This window comes from Bufo bufo, chromosome 1, assembly GCF_905171765.1.
Source record: "Bufo bufo chromosome 1, aBufBuf1.1, whole genome shotgun sequence".
Classification (NCBI taxonomy): Eukaryota; Metazoa; Chordata; class Amphibia; order Anura; family Bufonidae; genus Bufo; species Bufo bufo.
In genome coordinates, this window is record NC_053389.1 from 296,205,552 (window position 1) to 296,219,486 (window position 13,935).

At 45.4% G+C, this 13,935-nt stretch overlaps 1 protein-coding gene across 1 annotated transcript in view; it reads right to left on the bottom strand.

Moving 5' to 3' along the window:
* The window catches only part of LOC121008305 (E3 ubiquitin-protein ligase RNF213-like), a 393,898-nt gene that overhangs the window by 286,721 nt on the left and 93,242 nt on the right, over positions 1 to 13,935 (bottom strand). The window contains exon 13 of the mRNA XM_040440760.1: positions 11,789 to 11,928. Coding sequence (XP_040296694.1) covers positions 11,789 to 11,928 — 140 coding nt within the window. The remainder of the gene's footprint in view (positions 1 to 11,788; positions 11,929 to 13,935) is intronic.

The following is a 13,935-nucleotide window of genomic DNA, read 5'->3' on the forward strand; positions in this document are numbered from 1 at the left end:
TTTTGGTGACTTTTCTTGTAAAAAATATAATTTTTCATTTTAACAGCCATGTGTTTCTAAATATTATAAAATGTCTCTGATGTAAAAGTGGTCAGTAAACCCCTCAATGAGTTATTTGAGTGGTGTAGTTTTCAAAATGGAGTCACTTTTGTGGGGTTTTTACTGTAGGGGTGCCTTAGCCATTCCAGCAATATCTGCTCTCCAAACACCATATGTTGCTCCTTTCCTTCTGAACCCTACTGTGTGCCCATACAGCTGTTTACGAACATAAATGGGGTGTTTCTGTAAACTGCAGAATCAGGGTAATAAATATTGAGGTTCATTTTGCTGTTAACCCTTGCTGTGTTATAGGAAAAATTGGATTAAAATTAAAAATCTGCACAAAAACTGAAAATTTCACCTCCATTTTCCTTTAATTCTTGTGGAACACCTAAAGGGTTAACATAGTTTGTAAAAGCACTTATTTTACTTCAATCAACCATCATTATCATCAGTCAATACAGTACTACAATTAAATAGAAGTCCAGGGGTTACATTGAGAGTTTGGGTGCATATGTCAGTGTTCTGCTACCTCAGTATCACGGTCGGCGTGGCTATCACATACGTGACACAGAGGGAGGGAACGAGGAAGGCCCTGCCCAAGTGAGAGGGAAGATGGTGACCCCTGACTCACCTGGCGGCTGGCACCTGGCTGCCCTGACGTCCCTAGACGGGTTCCTCACCCGTACGCCGATCACGTGCCTAAAGCCCTGGCTTTCCCTGAGCTGAGCCCTAGGTAGTGAACAGGGCGATGAGAACACTAGTCCGCACCACTAACTCTAAGGGAAAACACCAAGGGGAGGACAGACAACACAGACTCAACATATATTCCCAGGTGGGCGACAACAGGAGACAACAATAAGCCCAACAGGGATCCGGAGGGTAGCACTCAGGAACGACAACCAGGATTAACCACTCCAGTGGGTCAGTATAGATGTCCAGGCAGGAAGCTCTGAGGAAGGGGTGTATACTGAGGAAGGGGTGTATACCCTGAAACGCGTTTGGGCAAGTCAGGACAGTGAGCCTTCTCTCTCCCCAAGTATCGCAAGTGACCGAGCGGTGACTACGTCGGTTGGGGTGATCTGCAGAGCCAGTCTCGTATTGAGGTGTTTGCAAGCATAACAAGATACGCCACTACAGCTTCAGCTGGTGAGTCACGTGAGACGTCACGCTCTGACTCTATACTACGTGGGACGCCGCGTTCAGCTGTGTTTGGCTGTTACCTCGCTTTACCATAACAAGCACACTGAACGCATATGGTAAGAAGCATTCACTGCTATCATTTTTGCTACATTTGAAAAGCGCTACAATCTGCTACATTTGTGCTATATCTGCAAAGTGATTATCTCCAGGACTTGGTCTAACCATCTATTTTCCTGCCCTGGAGGTTTTTGAGGCTGGACATTGTGTGGCAATTTATCTCCATTTGGTATCATTTATCCACATGCTCCTGGAACTGCATTATCTGCTGGGACTCATTCTCATTGTGGGCAGTGTCCCATGAACTTTTGTACTTTCATGTGCAACAGTTTTTTCAGGATCCCACCCTTTTATCTTCATTGCTATTGATTTGATGTTTTTATGCATGACAATTGGATGTGATGTGTGTTATATGTAATAAATTTTAATTGTTAAATATTTTATCTTGATTACCACCTTTTGTTCCCTTATCCGGAGTGCCCCTCATTTCTCTATTACTAGTGTATTACTTTTGTTGTGTTGAATAACACAAGACAAAAAGCATACATTTATAAATAACCTATCAGCCAATACTTGGGCACAAAAATACTGTACCAGAAAGAAAAAGGGATAAAATTAGTTAACCACTTAATTGTTGGTGCTTTGCATATAAGGAAGAGTGCATGGTATTTAGTATGTCACAGTAACAACTAACTGATTATATATATATATATATATATATATATATATACATACACTGCTCAAAAAAATAAAGGGAACACTTAAACAACACAATGTAACTCCAAGTCAATCACACTTCTGTGAAATCAAACTGTCCACTTAGGAAGCAACACTGAGTGACAATCAATTTCACATGCTGTTGTGCAAATGGGATAGACAACAGGTGGAAATTATAGGCAATTAACAAGACACCCCCAATAAAGGAGTGGTTCTGCAGGTGGTGACCACAGACCACTTCTCAGTTCCTATGCTTCCTGGCTGATGTTTTGGTCACTTTTGAATGCTGGCGGTGCTTTCACTCTAGTGGTAGCATGAGACGGAGTCTACAACCCACACAAGTGGCTCAGGTAGTGCAGCTTATTCAGGATGGCACATCAATGCGAGCTGTGGCAAGAAGGTTTTCTGTGTCTGTCAGCGTAGTGTCCAGAGCATGGAGGCTCTACCAGGAGATAGGCCAATACATCAGGAGACGTGGAGGAGGCCGTAAGAGGGCAACAACCCAGCAGCAGGACCGCTACCTCCGCCTTTGTGCAAGGAGGAACAGGAGGAGCACTGCCAGAGCCCTGCAAAATGACCTCCAGTAGGCCACAAATGTGCATGTGTCTGCTCAAACGGTCAGAAACAGACTCCATGAGGGTGATATGAGGGCCCGACGTCCACAGGTGGGGGTTGTGCTTACAGCCCAACACCATGCAGGACGTTTGGCATTTGCCAGAGAACACCAAGATTGGCAAATTCGCCACTGGCGCCCTGTGCTCTTCACAGATGAAAGCAGGTTCACACTGAGCACATGTGACAGACGTGACAGAGTCTGGAGACGCCGTGGAGAACGTTCTGCTGCCTGCAACATCCTCCAGCATGACCGGTTTGGCATTGGGTCAGTAATGGTGTGGGGTGGCATTTCATTGGAGGGCTGCACAGCCCTCCATGTGCTCGCCAGAGGTAGCCTGACTGCCATTAGGTACCGAGATGAGATCCTCAGACCCCTTGTGAGACCATATGCTGGTGCGGTTGGCCCTGGGTTCCTCCTAATGCAAGACAATGCTAGACCTCATGTGGCTGGAGTGTGTCAGCAGTTCCTGCAAGACGAAGGCATTGATGCTATGGACTGGCCCGCCCGTTCCCCAGACCTGAATCCAATTGAGCACATCTGGGACATCATGTCTCGCTCGATCCACCAACGTCACGTTGCACCACAAACTGTCCAGGAGTTAGCAGATGCTTTAGTCCAGGTCTGGGAGAAGATCCCTCAGGAGACCGTCCGCCACCTCATCAGGAGCATGCACAGGCGTTGTAGGGAGGTCATACAGGCACGTGGAGGCCACACACACTACTGAGCCTCATTTTGACTTGTTTTAAGGACATTACATCAAAGTTGGATCAGCCTGTAGTGTGTTTTTCCACATTCAACTATGTAAAGAACAAAGTATTTCAGAAGAATATTTAATTAACTCATATCTAGGATGTGTTATTTTTGTGTTCCCTTTATTTTTTTGAGCAGTGTATATATATATATATATATATATATATATAAAATTGATGCTGTATTTTGTCCACTCGTTGGTTTGTTACTATTTTATTTGTACATGTAAACTACTTTCATATGTGCTAAGTGCTAATGGTATCCGGCAGGCTGTTCCGGCAGCGGAACAGCGTGTGGGAGTTCACTGTATCCATAGCACAGCTGGATAGGACCTAGCACTGGAAGACCCCCATTGACTGTAATGAGATCCAGCAGGAATTTGGCCAGTTTCTCCCTGCACTATAGTTAATGGGCTCCAGCGGTGAACGGCAGTATCCAGCTAGGCCGTATGCGATGAACTCCAGCAAACTGTTCCTCTGCTGGAACAGCCTGCCTGCTACCTTAGCGCAGATGTGAAACTAGCCTAACCGTCTGGATTGTAAAGCAATGTGACATATGTTGGAGCTATAGAAATAAATTTTTTTATTATTATTAATCAATATATTTTTTTTAATTGTTGAGTGACTGCAGATATTCCTTTGCCACAGAGAAAAGCTTTCCAATCTTGAAAGAAAGGAAGACAAGAGGAATTTGTGAGGCAAAACACAGGAGAGAAATGTTCCATATACCAGACATGTTTGACATGGACATCTTTGTGTGAAAGGGAAAATCTGTGTGTTTAAAGTTTGGGCAAGTTCTGATTAACTGTAAATTTGCAGCACTACCAGTTTTCATTCTGTGACTCCAATGTTTCCCTATGGCCTCCTGCACACGAACGTGTGCTTCCCGTTGCCGTATTGCGTACTGCATTTGCGTATCCGCAATAGTGATGTCGCGAACATAAAATTTTCCGTTCGCGAACGCCGAAAGCGAATTTCTGCAAATGTTCGCGAACGGGCGAACCCGGCGAACCGCCATAGACTTCAATAGGCAGGCGAATTTTAAAACCCACAGGGACTCTTTCTAGCCACAGTAGTGATGGAAAAGTTGTTTCAAGGGGACTAACACCTGGACTGTGGCATGCCGGAGGGGGATCCATGGCAAAACTCCCATGGAAAATTATGTAGTTGACGCAGAGTTGGATTTTAATCCATAAAGGGTATAAATCACCTAACAATCCAAAAATTTTTTGAACAACGTGCTTTAAAACATCCAGTGTGTGTATACGATCAGGTATGATGTTGTATCGATCAGGTAGTGTAAGGGTTACGCCCGCTTCACAGACATTGACAGACCAAACTCCCCTTTTAATGCACCGCAAACAACTGCAAACAGTCCATTTGCCCAACCGCAAACTCCCCATTTGTACAAGGTTGGATACCAAGCTAGCCATGTCCCGTTGATGTCATTGAAGGTTTCTTCCTCCACCCAGCCACGTACAACACTAAGAGTCCCGGAAAGGTGAATTGAATTGTTTTTCGAACGGGGAGATGGTTAAAAAAACGCTGGCTCCCTCCCCTTTGTTTGAATCCACGCCACGGTCACTGCGTCTGCACCGTGCAATTTACTGCCCCACCCGATATGAGTGGTATTTTCTGTAGTTCTCTCTTCTCATCAGTTTAATCCCTGTTACGTCCCCAATCTGGGGTCCATTTATTAAATTGATTTTTCGAACGGGGACATGGTTAAAAAAATGCTGGCTCCCTCCCCTTTGTTTGAATCCACGCCACGGTCACTGCGTCCGCGCCGTGCAATTTACTGCCCCACCCGATATGAGTGCTATTTTCTGTAGTTCTCTCTTCTCATCAGTTTAATCCCTGTTACGTCCCCAATCTGGGGTCCATTTATTAAATTGATTTTTCGAACGGGGACATGGTTAAAAAAATGCTGGCTCCCTCCCCTTTGTTTGAATCCACGCCACGGTCATAGCGTCTGCGCCGTGCAATTTACTGTCACACCCGATATGAGTGCTATTTTCTGTAGTACTATTCTCATCAGTTTAATCCCTGTTACGTCCCATATCAGGGTGGGATAGCCTTTTGTGAAAAAAAATTTAGGCCGGGTACCTTCGACTGCCTTCACAGTGACAGACCAAACTCTGATAGACCAAACTGAATTGATTTTAGGAACCGGGAGATGGAAAAAGCAGCTTAGTCGGTCCTCTTACTCCCAAGTTGGGGCACTGCGCGTGCACGGAGCAATGTGCTGTGACACCCTATATGAGTGGTGTCTTAACTAGTACTATTCCTATCAGTTTAATCCCTGTTACGTCCCCTATCCGGGGACGTGTGTCGAATTGATTAACCATTGTCGAATTAACGAACCATTACGACATCCTGGAATAATTTAGTTCTGAGCTTTGTACTTGCTTTGTATTGGAATTGATGGGGATTTTTAAAATTGTCTGCATTATTTCTAATAAACTATTAAGAGACTTTATTATGATTTTTTTATTTTATGTATTAAAAACCCACCCATACAACTTTAAAAAAATATATAAAAAAATGTAAGGTTTTTCTATGAAAAATTATCCAGCCAATCGCTTTTGGTCTGATCATAATGAAGCAACGGCCTTATCATCTGGGGTGTGGCAACATTGCCAACACACTCATAGAGGTGATGATTGCTTCATTGTGATATGCAAGCCCCTTCACCACAACAAGGTAACGATCACGAAGGGGAATTGACACTTGTATGTGCCTTTTTTTTGTTTTGTTTTTGCAGCCATAGTGCAGCACTAGAGGCCAGAAAAATTAGGCATGTACACATGCCTGAAAAATAATGTTATTGTTGCAGCCGCTGTTGTAGCAGCGGCCGGAAAAATTGATGTTTTCAAGGCAGAAAGGTGACTAAAACATTGCGGCTTGAACCCTAGTTGGTGGCGGAGAATTCACGAAAGTCATCCGGTATGCAGACATTAAATACAGCAGCGTGGGGACCATTTTGAGGCCAAGGCATGTCATCAGGCTCTTTGTTAGTCAAACGTATCCCCCACTGTCAGTCCCTTCGGGATCCATGCCTCATTCATCTTAATGAAGGTGAGGTAATCAACACTTTTTTGACCGAGGCGACTTCTTTTGTCAGTGACAATGCCTCCTGCTGCACTGAAGGTTCTTTCTGACAGGACACTTGAAGCGGGGCAGGCCAGAAGTTCTATCGCAAACTGGGATAGCTCAGGCCACAGGTCAAGCCTGCACACCTAGTAGTCAAGGGGTTCATCACTCCTCAGAGTGTCGATATCTGCAGTTAAGGCGAGGTAGTCTGCTACCTGTCGGTCGAGTCGTTCTCTAAGGCTGGATCCCGAAGGGCTGTGGCGATGTTTAGGACTGAAAAAGCTCTGCATGTCCTCCATCAACAACACATCTGTAAAGCGTCCTGTCCTTGCCGCCGTGGTCGTGGTAGGAGGAGGAATACTTTCACCTCTTCCCCTGTTAGATTCCCGTTGTGCTGTGACATCCCCCTTATAAGCTGTGTAAAGCATATTTTTTAGTTTTGTTTTGAACTGCTGCATCCTTTCTGACTTTCGGTAAGTTGGTAACATTTCCGCCACTTTCTGCTTATACCGGGGGTCTAGTAGCGTGGCCACCCAGTACAGGTCATTCTCCTTCATCCTTTTTATACGAGGCTCCCTCAACAGACATGACAGCATGAAAGACCCCATTTGCCCAAGGTTGGATCCCGAGCTACTTATTTCCCGTTCCTCGTCCTCACTGATGTAATTGACGGTCTGTTCTTCACCCCAGCCACGTACAACACCACGGGTCCCAGATAGGTGACAACAACGAGCACCCTGGGATGCCTGCTGTGGTTGGTCATCCTCCTCCTCAAAGCCACATTCCTACTCTGACTTCTCTTCCTCATACTCCTCTTGCAGCGTTGCCGCAGGTCTGGCAAGCGATGATGACAAGGCTGTTTCTGGTGGTGATGGTGTCCACAACTCTTCCTCTTCACGCTCATCCACAGCCTGATCCAGCACTCTTCGCAGGGCACGCTCCAGGAAGAAAACAAATGGGATGAGGTCGCTGATGGTGCCTTCGGTGCGACTGACTAGGTTTGTCACCTCCTCAGAAGGACGCATGAGCCTACAGGCATTGCGCATGAGCGTCCAGTAACGTGGCAAAAAAATTCCCAGCTCCGCAGAGGCTGTCCTAGCACCCCGGTCATACAAATACTCGTTGACGGCTTTTTCTTGTTGGAGCAGGCGGTCGAACATTAGGAGTGTTGAATTCCAACGTGTCGGGCTGTCGCAAATTAAGCGCCTCACTGGCATGTTGTTTCGGCGCTGAATGTCTGAAAAGTGCACCATGGCCGTGTAGGAACGCCTGAAATGGCCACACACCTTCCTGGCCTGCTTGAGGACATCCTGTAAGCCTGGGTACTTAGACACAAAGCGTTGTACGATGAGATTCAACACATGTGCCATGCACGGCACATGTCACTTGCCCAAATTCAATGCCGCTAACAAATTGCTTCCATTGTCACACACCACTTTTCCTATCTCCAGTTGGTGCGGGGTCAGCCACTGATCCACCTGTACGTTCAGGGCGGACAGGAGTGCTGGTCGGTGTGGCTCTCTGCTTTCAGGCAAGTCAACCCCAAGACAGCATGACACTGTCGTATCCGGGATGTGGAATAGCCCCTGGGGAGCTGGGGAGATTCAGTTGAGTAGAGGAGGTGGCAGTAGGCCTGCCTGCAAGTCGTGGCGGTGTCACCAACTCCTCTGCAGAGCCACGCATTCCATGCTTGTCAGCCGTCAGCAGGTTGACCCAATGCACAGTGTAGGTGATATACCTGCCCTGACCGTGCTTTGAAGACCAGGTATCAGTGGTCAGATGGACCCTTGCCCCAACGCTGTATGCCAGAGATGCCATGACTTCTTTTTCAATCACTGAGTAGAGGTTTGGGATTGCCTTTTTTTTTTTTTTAAATTTGGCCGGGTACCTTCCACTGTGGTGTCCCAATAGCGACAAATTTTTTGAAGGCCTCAGACTCCACCAGCTGGTATGGTAAAATCTGGCGGGCTAAGAGTTCCGTCAAGCCAGCTGTCAGACGCCGGGCAAGGGGGTGACTCTGGGACATTGGCTTCCTACGCTCAAACATTTCCTTTACAGACACCTGACTGTGGGCAGATGAGATGGAACTGCTGAAGGTGAGAGGCGGAGTGGCGGGTGGTTGAGAGGGGGCAAGGAGGACAGCAGTGGTTGACGTGGCTGAAGATGCTGGACCAGGAGGAGGATGGTGGCTTTGAGCTTGTGTGCTGCTTCTACTTGTCATCATGTGTTGATCCCATAGGCGTTTGTGATGTGCGATCAAGTGCCTTCGCAAAGCAGTTGTACCTAGGTGGTTGTTGGATTTCCCACGACTCAGTTTCTTTTGGCACAGGTTGCAAATGGCATCGCTGTTGTCAGAGGCAGACACACAAAAAAAATGGCACACTGCTGAGCTTTGCAATGACGGCATTCTGGTGGTGGCAGCAGCATGTGTTGATTGGCGTGCTGTCTGGCTGACCCCGGGTGCCGATACATGCTGTCTGACTGTGCCACTAGCTCCTTGCGACGACCTCCCCCTGCTTCCAACTCGTCTCCTCCTTCTCTCTGTCTCCCCTTCTGAACTTTCCCCCTCTTCTTCTTCTCTTCGAGCAGGCACCCACGTGGCATCCACGGACACATCGTCATCATCAACCACTTCACTTGTATCTGACACCTCAGCAAAGGAAGCAGCAGCGGGTACAACATCATCATCATCATCATCACACTGTACGTCCATGTGTGTAATGCTGCCTGACTGAGACATAACCCTGTTATCTCCATCCTCTGGCAATAATGGTTGCGCATCACTAATTTCATCCAAATGATGTGTAAATAACTCCTCTGACGGATCAAGTGAAGCGGCTGTGGTGGCTGTGGTGGTAGTGGTGGTGGTGGCGGCGGGCGGGAGAGTGGTAACTTGAGAGCAGGTGACCAAAGCTGAGCTGGAGGAGGATGGTGCGTCAAGGTTCTTAGCGGAAGCTGTTGAAGATTGGGTGTCCTGTGTAAGCCAGTCAACTATTTTCTCTGAATTTTTTGGGTTCAGGGTACGTGGCCTCTGAACACTGGGCATTATTCCAGGGCCAGTGGAAATCACAGCACCACGAACACGACGGCCCCTGCGGCGTGGCCTGCCTCTGCCTGTCATTTTTTATTAGATAAGTGTTACTATGCGTGCAAGGTACTGTGCCACCCTATATAAGTGGTGGCCAGTGGGCACAGTACAGTCTGTGTGGGCCTGACACACACTGGCTTGCAACTGTGATTATATCACAGAAAAATATTAAATATAATTTTTTTTATCTGCGAGGTATTTGTGAGTGAGTGACACCCCGTAACAGTATAAGTGAAAGTCTAGCCACTAGCCAGTGGACACAATACAGTCTGTGTGGGCCTGACACACACGGGCTTGCAACTGTGATTAGATCACAGAAAAATATTAAATATAATTTTTTTTATCTGCGAGGTATTTGTGAGTGAGTGACACCCTGTAACGGTATAAGTGGAGGTCTAGCCACTAGCCAGTGGCCACACTACAGTCTGTGTGGGCCTGACACACACGGTCTTGCAACTGTGATTATATCACAGAAAAATATTAAATAGAATTTTTTTTATCTGCGAGGTATTTGTGAGTGAATGACACCCTGTAACAGTATAAGTGGAGGTCTAGCCACTAGCCAGTGGCCACACTACAGTCTGTGTGGGCCTGACACACACGGGCTTGCAAATGTGATTATATCACAGAAAAATATTAAATAGAATTTTTTTTTATCTGCGAGGTATTTTCTGTCACACCCTGTATGAGTGGTGTGCACACAGTACTGTCTGTGACTGAGCCTGCAGCCTCTCACACACGGGCAGGCAACTGCAATATATATATATATATATATATATAAAATAAAATAAAAAAAGCAGACTGATGTACCAGCCCTGAAAAGGGCTTTTTGGGGTGCTGTCAGGACGCTGTCCTTACAAAAAAAAAAAGAGCAAGGATTTAACAAGGTAAAAACAAAATTCTCATTTTATTAATTATAAATCACATGAACATTACAGGTGAGACTCAAAAGGGACAGAACATGGAGACTGGGCCACAAAAGGGCTTTGCAATGTGGAGAATCACAATGGGGGATAATGTGACCATATACATCAGGTAACAGACAATTAACAGAAGCTGTGAATATTGGAGTAGTTGCGGGTGCAATTGCTGTCCCCTAGTGTTGAACAACTACCTAGCTCTTATTCACAGCGTCCAAGCAATGGATGCTGTAGGGTGTAATTGGACAGTGCAATACTACTCATAAAGATGGCATATAACAATAACTGTAAATCACTAGTCCCACCCTAATCCCACGCTGTCCTTACAGCAGATGAGTCTGTGGACACAGAACACTGCCCTAGCTAACGCTTTCCCTATTGAATCAGCAGCAGCAGCACTGTCCCTCCTCTCACACACGGGCAGGCAACTGCAATATATGTATATATAAAAATAAAAAAAAAAGCAGACTGATGTACCAGCCCTGAAAAGGGCTTTTTGGGGTGCTGTCAGGACGCTGTCCTTACAGCAGATGAGTCTGTGGACACAGAACACTGCCCTAGCTAATGCTTTCCCTATTGAATCAGCAGCAGCAGCAGCACTGTCCCTCCTCTCACTGAGAATGCAGATTCCGAATGAATCTAAAATGGATGCTGTCCAGGATGTGGGAGGGTCTGGGAGGGAGGGTCTGCTGCTGATTGGCTGGAATGTGTCTGCTGACTGTGAGGTACAGGGTCAAAGTTTACTCAATAATGATGTATAGGGGGCGGACCGAACATCGCATATGTTCGCCCGCCGCGGCGAACGTGAACAAGCTATGTTCGCAGGGAACTATTCGCCGGTGAACTATTCGGGCCATCTCTAATCCGCAATACACGGGTGCCGTTCCGTGTGCATTCTGCATCACGGATGCGGACCCATTCACGTCAATCGGTCCGCAAATCCGGAGATGCGGAATGGCGCGGGACGGAAGCATGGAACGGAACCCTATGGAAGCACTACGGAGTGCTTCCGTGGGGTTTCGTCCCATACTTCCGTTCCTCAAAAAGATAGAACATATCCTATCGTTGCGGAACGGCCGGATCACGGACCCATTAAAATGAATGGGTCCGCAATCCGCTGCGGCTGCCCCACGGACGGTGTTTGTGCATTGCGGCCCGCAGCACAACCACGGGGCACACACGTTCGTGTGCAGCAGGCCTATGAGAAAGAATGATGAACGCGAGCTTCCAACCATTGCAAAAATCTGATACAGATACTTTTGCCTTTTTCCCCATTAGGAGACACTGGAGTCATTTGTGAAAACAGTTTCCACAGAAAATCACAGAAATTGAACAACTATATTCACACATGCAGGGGAAATGTTACCTTCCATGCAATGAATGTGCTGAGCCTGAGTCCAAATCTCTTCTAGATAATCTTTAATCCGCCAGCTGAAAGGCAAGCAATTTTCTCCAAAAGCAGCAATATTCATGGTGTTCTTCACCAGAATTGTTCCAGTCTGTGAGCTGTATAGGAAAGAAGAGGTTTACTTACAGACATAAAATGACATATTAACAACACACGGTATATACATACAATGACATATTAACGTACAGTAGGGGCTAATTTTTTTTGGGATGAGATGACAGTTTGATTGGCACTATTTTGGGGTGCGTATGACTTTTTGATCGCTTGCTATTACACTTTTTGTGATGTAAGGTGACAAAAAATAGCTTTTTTTACACAGTTTTAATTTTTTATGGTATTCACCTGAGGGGTTAGGTCATGTAATATTTTTATAGAGCAGGTTATTACTGATGCGGAGATACCTAATATGTATACTTTTTTTTATTTATGTAAGTTTTACACAATGATTTCATTTTTAAAACAAAAAAAATCATGTTATAGTGTCTCCATAGTCTGAGAGACATATTTTTTTCAGTTTTCGGGCGATTATCTTAGGTAGGGTCTCATTTTTTGCGGGATGAGATGACGGTTTGATTAGCACTATTTTGGGGTGCGTATGACTTTTTGATCGCTTGCTATCACACTTTTTGTGATGTAAGGTGACAAAAAGTTGCTTTTTTTACACAGTTTTTATTTTTTATTTTTTACGGTATTTACCTGAGGGGTTAGGTCATGTGATATTTTTATAAATCAGTTTATTACGGACGCGGCGATACCTAATATATATACATTTTTTTATTTATGTAAGTTTTACACAATGATTTCATTTTTTAAACAAAAAAAATCATGTTTTAGTGTCTCTATAGTCTGAGAGCCATAGTTTTTTCAGTTTTTGGGCGATTTTCTTGGGTAGGACATGATTTTTGCAGGATGACATGATGGTTTGATTGGTACTATTTTAGGGTGCATATGACTTTTTGATCACTTGCTATTACACTTTTTGTGATGTAAGGTGACAAAAAATAGCTTTTTTTACACCATTTATTTTAATGGTATTCACCTGAGGGGTTAGGTCATGTGATATTTTTATAGAGCAGGTTATTACAGACGCGGCAATACCTAATATGTATACTTTTTTTTTATTTATGTAAGTTTTACACAATAATATCATTTTTGAAACAAAAAAAAAAATCATGTTTTAGTGTCTCCATATTCTTAGAGCCATAGTTTTTACAGTTTGGGGGCGATTGTCCTATGTAGGGGCTCATTTTTTGCAGGATGAGGTGACGGTTAGATTGTTACTATTTTTGGGGGCATATGCCTTTTTGATCGCTTGGTGTTGCACTTTTAGTGATGTAAGTTGACAAAAATGGCTTTTTTTTACACAGTTTTTATTTTTTATTTTTTATGGTGTCTATCGGATGGGTGGATCATGTGATTTATTTATAGAGCCGTTTTTATTAGAAAATCAGGGGAATGGGGCGTGTTTTTTATTTTTTTACTTGAAACAATTTTTTTATTCAAAACACTTTTTTTTACTTTAAAAAAAAAAAAATATATATTTTTGAGCAACTCTTTTGGGGGTCTGATCCCCCCTCCAATGCATTACAATACATCTGTATGACACTGAGTCATACACTAACAGGTTGCCTAGGAGACCCAGCCTCAGGCTGGATCTCTTCGGCTCCTGTAGAAGGCAGTTCCCGATGCCGTGCAGGGCATTGGGCAGCCTCTGCACGGCATCTGGCTGCCTTGTCACACATCGGGTCCCGGCACAGCAGCTCGGGGACTCGATGCGATCACTCACCTGCCGCAAACCACCTGTATGTCGCGGTCAGCGCGGACCGCGGCATAGAAGGGGTTAATACGCCGGCATTGCTGTAAACAGCGATGCTGGCGGATACAGCAGGGGCCCGGCTACCAGGGACTGCCAGACCCCTGCAGTGATCAGGCGATGACCGCTCCGATGCCCACCCGATCATCCCGCAGTGCATGTACGGCGGAATGCATTCTGGCAATGCATCCCTTGCCGTACATGTATGGCGTTCTGCGCTAAGGGCTTAACATACAGTACTGTATGTACACACAATGACATATTAACATACAGTACTGTATGTACACACAAT